We start from the raw sequence: 6446 nt of genomic DNA, 5'->3' as shown, positions 1-6446 counted from the left end.
ACAATATGGTGAACCTGTAGTACATTTGATTATAATATTAAACACTTGTTATTGCCATTTTTGATTTATTTAGTTTGATACAGACAAAGATGCGCATTGTGTTACATTGTTTATGATTCAGAAAAAGGAATAATCTTGACTGAAGTGGATCTTTACACCCCTAGGACTTTACACTGTTCACAGTGTGAGCGGCCATGTTGATTTGACGTCACTCTGTAAACAGGGAAGTTGGCAGTTGAGAAGACGGCTCCAAGGTGACGGTGGCGTTTTCTGTGGCTTTTCCTGGGTGAAGGCGGGGAACTACAAGCTCGCCTCATACGCAGCGCTAATCGTCCAGCTCATTATAAGAAAAGAACATACCGCCTCCTGGTGGAGGTTGCTCAGAGTGCTGCTGACAGACCGAAGAATGGAAATGTCGATGACGTAATCCCAGTGTGACGAATCTGCGTGCGTTCTACGTCACAACTATGTGCGCTCTTGCAGAGTCACTCCGTGTGGTTCGAGTGTAAACAAGAGGTTAGAAGAACAGTCTAGAATTTATGTGAGTTATTCTTGTGCGAAGTTTAGCTAATAATTATTGTGCGGAGAAACCTGTGTTTATTATATACATAGCACCCATTCTGGCACCACTGAACATTCCAGTGTATCAAAGCCGCTTTGATACAGTAATCTCTGAGACTATGAGCTAGTTAGCTAGCTAGCTAACAGTAGCTGCTAAAGGGTTTTGTTTGTTTGTTTGTTTGTTTGTTTGTTAAGTATAGCTAACGCCGGAGGCTGCGGTTGAATGAGCAGGCTTTGAAAAGCCTCAAGCCTGGAGTCCTTGAAATGTGAGTATTATGTGTTTCTTCTGTTTGTTTCATATAAATGCAGATAAATCTGGGTAGACTGAGTGTTACCTGACTGGTGGTAACATTGGCCAGCTAGCTAGGTTAGCATTTATCCTCTAACAGCTTTTATTTTTTTATAGAAAATAAGATGGTACTTAAAGCAAAATCTCAAAGACAAACACACTGTATCGTAACAAAAACTGCACCAGCCAAATGCCTGGATATTTAGGGAAGTAACTAGCCACCTGGAGTTGAAGCCCAGTTAGTGAATCTGCATAGGGAGCTGCGTTTCTCTGCCTGGGTTTTAGACTTGATTTGTCGAGGTATTTAGCTAAGAGCCTGGTAACTCTGCTTAAACCTAACTGGTTGCTAGCTGATAGTGCTTTTCCCTGATGTTTGGAAACCATCAGCTCTGAAGCTCAAACTCCAGTCTTTAAACTAGGGGTTCTTGTATTTATTTGGCCAGTGACCCCATTTTAATGGACCAAAAACTCTCTCAGTGCATTACTGTAAGTAAGCGCATAATCCACAGAATGCTAGGTACAGTGGTTATCAATTTTTTTTTAAAAAAAGTCTGCACGTTCCTGTTAAAGTTGTGGGTGTTTGTGATGGGGGAAAAAAAAAGAAACCAAGATAAATCATGTCAGATCTTTTCCACCTTGTGACATAGCAACCAACAAAATTCAAGTGTAAAACAAATAAAAATGTTTTAGGAGAAAAAGAAAAAGCTAAAACGTACAAAAACCCGGCTGTGTAAGTGTGCACACCCTTTCATAATGGGGCAATGTTACTGTCCTCAGAATGAGTCAGTCACATACAAACTCATGGTCAGAAGTAATTGTAACACAGCTGTCATCACTGAAGTGATTCTGATAAACAACAAATAAAGATAAACCCCTTCTTTTCAGCTGGGACTGGGGCACTAGTCAAGATAGAGAGAATCATGGATAGCTCCCAATACCAATCTATCTTAGCAGAAAAGCTGCAGGCCACTGTTAAACAGCTAAAGATGAAGAACAGTTTGACCTTTCAGCACGATCCAGGTCAATAAATAAATGGCTTCAGAAGAAGAAGGTCCAGATCTAAATCCTATCAAAAACCTGTAGAATGACTTGAAGACAGCTGTGCACAAGTGATCCATTCACAGTTTGATAGATCTGGAGCATTTTTGCAAGGAAGAGTGGAAGGAAGTGAAGTGATGTGACTTGTGGCCAAGTATGGTGATCCATACTCGGAATTTGTGCTCTGCATTTAACTTATCCAAGTGCACACACACAGTAGTGAACACACACACCGTGAACACACACCCGGAGCAGTGGGCAGCCTTTTTTGCTGCGGCGCCCAGGGAGCAGTTGGGGGTTCGGTGCCTTGCTCAAGGGTCTCACCTCAGTCGTGGTATTGAGGGTGGAAGAGAGGGCTGGTCATTCACTCAGGTTCACCTTCGGGTTGCAAGTCCGACTCTCTATCCATTATATTATGAACAAAAGCTGCTTTAACAAAGTATTAGTTAAGGGGTGTGTACACTTATGCACCAGGTTACTGTCAGTTTTTCTTTCCCCCCTAATGTTTTTCTGTTTGTATTTCACTTGAATTTTGTTGATTGCTGCATCACATTTGAGGTGGAAAAAGACACGATTTATCTTAATTTCAGGGTTTTTTTTTTACATCACAAAAACCTGCAATTTTAACAGAGGTCTGTAGAATTTTTATATCCACTGTAAATGCCATATTTTTTTTATCGATCCTAACAAGACGAATTCAAGACGTGCTGTTGTTTGCACATAAAACACATATTGCACATCATGTTTAATTGTTATACATCAAAGAGAGAATTTAGCAAATTGGTTCTTTATATTTATATTTACTTATATTTATATATGTATATATATTTAACAATGCTTTTATGAATCACTGTTAAATATATATACATATATAAACAGTTGAGATTGTTGGTTTAGTCAGCTTCACATATTTAGTTTCCTGTAATATATTTCATGAGTGTAAAGCCCATTTTTACAAAAGCATAGCGGCTTGCACATGTCAGGGAATGGAGCATTCATTTCTGTGCTTTCTAATACTGGTTTAGTAAATATGGCATAGAAATATTATAGACATGCATTACTACTGTATATGTAAACCTCACCACTTAAAGATTGTTAATCTTCTTAGATTGTTGCTTCTACACTCTGTGGCTGTTAGAACGTTTTCATGAAGTTTGAATTTTAACCAACACGTACTGAAATATCGCCCATGTGCTGTTTAGATTATGTGCTGTGTAGATTATAAGTTTAATGTATTTAGTAGTGTTTCTAGTTAGAATCCATGACCGTGCAAATGTTTGTTTGTGTGCTCACTCATGCTGCTCTGTACACTGCCATTGTTCGGTGTAAAGGCCGTATTAACTAACATCACAGCATGATGGACACCATGAAATGGGCTTAAAATGAGCTCCAAACTGATTATAGGCTAATGAAATTTTAATAATTATTTGACTATTTTAATTATCATTTTTAAATATTCCACACATTTGGAGTCAGATATTGTCATCTGCTAGAGACTTCTTCAATGATTACACTTATTAGTCTAGTATCATATTGAATGAGTTATAAAGCAGGCGAAAGCCTGGACTGTGTGTTGCTGTGTAATTCAGGATTTGAGCTTGGGAATTCTCTGGGAATGGAGTACACTGCTAGTGTCATAATTACTTTAACCAGTTGTTGTGTAGGAAAGCACATTTCTCTTTATCTGTTTCCCAGTACAAATTCTAGAGTAAACTGACTTTATGTTTGAGATCAATTCCAGTATTTAAGCTATTATAAGCTGTATCAGTTGCTCAGTTATACCTTTAGCTGTTACTTTGACTCTTCCCCAGTTCTGAGGCCCTGTAAGGCACCACCATGGACACTGTGAAGAAGGGAGAGAAAGACTGTGAGGAGGAAACACTACAGACTGCCTTTAAAAAGCTACGTGTGGATGCTGAAAGGTATCTTATTTATGCCACTTTGTTTAAAATATATTATATGGAGTATCATAATAAAATACATCATGTGTTTGTTTTTTTGTTTAAATTCCAGAAACGTCTGTGTAAAACTTGTTGCAAAATTGTGTATGTAAATATAGTTTTTTGGGGAAGGTTTTAGAATAAAGCACTACACAAGTCATGCAGTGATTTGATGGCTACAATGCATGCCATACACTGAATGTCTGAGTAATCATTTAACTGAATAAACATAGACTATGCGTTTTATGGGGGATATAAATTGTGCATTTTCCAAACTCAGCTTAACCAGAATGGGAGAATCAGTCTTGGTAAAGTTCAACAGAAATTGTGCCAAAACCAGCAATCCAAACATAACTGTTGGCAAGATAAACCAGGAATGTTTTCTAAGAAGTAATCATAATAGACTAAAGAAACAAACCTTGACTTGGAGAAAATATTGTGGTTTTACTGTTTGTCTTGGAGAACTGTGTGGTGAGAGGGCTTGTAGAAAAAGAGGGTTTGTTCCAGTATATATGTTACGCTCATTGAGCATCTGTATCTTGCTAGCTCTGTGGCTGCAGTGCGTGTGAACGAGGCTTTGGCATCCAGAGCCGGAACCCGAGTCAGCACAGATGGAACGAAACCCAAAATTACTTCCCCTAAAGAGAACTGGCATGGGTAAGATACCTGCTATGTGTCATTTTTCTTGGCTCTCACATAAGGCTGTATCTGTCTGCTTGTCTCTCTAACTATATGCACAATGCCTGCTGTATAACGCTTGTTTTTTTTTTTGGGAGGGGGGGTCTATAATTAGTCCAGTGGAACTCTTTTGTTAGGTTCTTCTTGATCAATTCCCATTTTAATAAATTAGCTTAGTTTAAATAAGAGTTTATATTACTTCTCTTTTTTCCATAGTGTCTTTCTGAACTCTAGTAATAGGGTGTGTATTTTTGAATAAATTACAAATAAATTAGGAAATACATTTTCCAATCTATTGTAATGTGCTAAAAGTATGTAAATCCTATAGTAACCCATGGCATACCATTAAGTACATTTTTGGATGGAGCCCACGACTGAATTTTGATGATCTTGTCGTAAACTTTAGAAAAGTTGAATAGGAGTAGCGGATAAAAGCATACAGCAATATTCTTTTTTTTTTTTTTTTTTGTAAACATTTAGGTAGAAGTATTTGTCTTCCACTAGGCAATCACCCGCACATATCATTTAATCACATTCTTCATGTTATGTTCCACCCTTACATACAGATGCAGCCGAAAGTCCTCCAGGGGCTTAACAAGAAACCAGAGACGGAGAAGGTCCAAGTCGCCCATCCTGCACCCACCCAAATTCACCTACTGTAGCTCGAAAATGCAATTCAAACACAAGAGCCCCACAGAGCTGGAGGACACCAGCACCTCCCTGCTTGTTCCCACTAAGAAGGAGCTCTTGTCCTCTGGTGCCCATTCACCTGTCTTTGGTTCCATGGGTTATGACTCCAGTATCGCTTTGGAAAGCAAGATTTCTCCTCTGAACAGAGTGGCACCCTTTGGCAATGAGAGCAGCTCGGAGGGAAAGGACGAAAGGACCAACACTTCTTTAGAGAAGGCTCAAGCTCCAGCAGCTGACTTTAAATCTCTGTGCCAGCTCCAGGAGAGTGGTGTGTGCCAGTGCACCAGCTGGCAAGGCATGGAGGTCTACTCATTCACTGGCCTGCGTGATGTCATTTCTGAATGTGAAAGAAAGCTGCCCAGCTCTTCAGATGCAGCTCAGAACACCAGAACAGTAAATGGATCAACAGTGTCCAGCTCACCGCGCTCCTGTTCCGAACAGGCGCGTGTGTATGTGGATGACATCACTATAGAAGATCTCTCGGGCTACATGGAGTATTATCTCTACATCCCTAAAAAGATGTCGCACATGGCTGAAATGATGTACACTTAAGCAAATAAAATCGTTTTGAGGTAGAATTGGTTTAACAATAAAGCTGCATACTGAGGCATATAGTACATGGGAAGATTAAAGATAAGCAGTGGGTCATATGTATCATAAAAGATAGGACTGTTTATGGAAAATGGGTAGGCATGAAGTTATTAGGCATGAAGTTTGACTTGTGGTAATGATTTTCCAGGTCTTCTCCCCCTCTATTTTTTCAGTGTTCCATTGTTCGACAGAATAACACTTACAGTGAGATTTGTCTACTGTTTTTTTTTGTTTGTTTGTTTGTTTGTTTTTTTTTGTTTTTTTTCTTTCTTTCTGATTATTTTTGTCTGGTTTACATGCCATGTTGCCAAAGCTCTGTTGCAGGGTTTGATTTTATTGGTATATGCAAAAATGCCACGTAATCATCATGATCACCTTGTTTTCTTTAAATTGTAATAAAACACTTTTGTTGTTAAAGGAGGGTGTTGGTTATAGGCGTTTGTCTATTTTGTTTTTGATTTACATTTCCAGAGGTCTGGTTTAGGAAGAGAGCTTGAAAAGTCTAATCTCGAGTTGAGCCAAATGTAGTGCCTGCCAATTTGCCTGTTCAGAAAAACAAAAGGAAAAAAAAAAGATTACACATAGTTAACACAATCGCAGTGGACTATTCCGCAAAGTATTTATAAAATCCAGGCTATTTGAAATAACCTCACTTAAAT

General features: G+C 38.8%; 1 protein-coding gene across 4 annotated transcripts; it reads left to right on the top strand.

Annotated features, from left to right (window-relative positions):
* Positions 1–405: 405 nt before the first annotated feature.
* Positions 406–6208, top strand: oser1 (oxidative stress responsive serine-rich 1). Of its 4 annotated transcripts, none has more exons than XM_026928077.3 (5): positions 406–541; positions 762–827; positions 3700–3810; positions 4375–4485; positions 5073–6208. In XM_026928077.3, the coding sequence occupies exons 3-5, from the start codon at positions 3725–3727 to the stop codon at positions 5746–5748; spliced, it is 873 nt and encodes a 290-aa protein (XP_026783878.1). In that variant the 5' UTR covers positions 406–541; positions 762–827; positions 3700–3724; the 3' UTR covers positions 5749–6208. The 4 variants fall into 4 exon arrangements, with proteins under 4 accessions (XP_026783878.1, XP_026783965.1, XP_053088091.1 ...); XM_026928164.3 differs by having other exon boundaries at positions 455–516; XM_034310019.2 differs by having other exon boundaries at positions 472–541; positions 757–827.
* Positions 6209–6446: the final 238 nt, after the last annotated feature.

This window comes from Pangasianodon hypophthalmus, chromosome 2, assembly GCF_027358585.1.
Source record: "Pangasianodon hypophthalmus isolate fPanHyp1 chromosome 2, fPanHyp1.pri, whole genome shotgun sequence".
NCBI lineage: Eukaryota > Metazoa > Chordata > Actinopteri > Siluriformes > Pangasiidae > Pangasianodon > Pangasianodon hypophthalmus.
This window is presented reverse-complemented; position numbering and strand designations above follow the sequence as displayed.

Bases quoted from the DNA above. Each gene is read 5' to 3' on its own strand.
- oser1 (XM_026928077.3), top strand. From the start codon at position 3,725: ATGGACACTGTGAAGAAGGGAGAGAAAGACTGTGAGGAGGAAACACTA. The intron at 3,811-4,374 runs GTATCTTATTTA...GTATCTTGCTAG, and splicing joins CTACGTGTGGATGCTGAAAG to CTCTGTGGCTGCAGTGCGTG. The intron at 4,486-5,072 runs GTAAGATACCTG...CCTTACATACAG, and splicing joins CCTAAAGAGAACTGGCATGG to ATGCAGCCGAAAGTCCTCCA.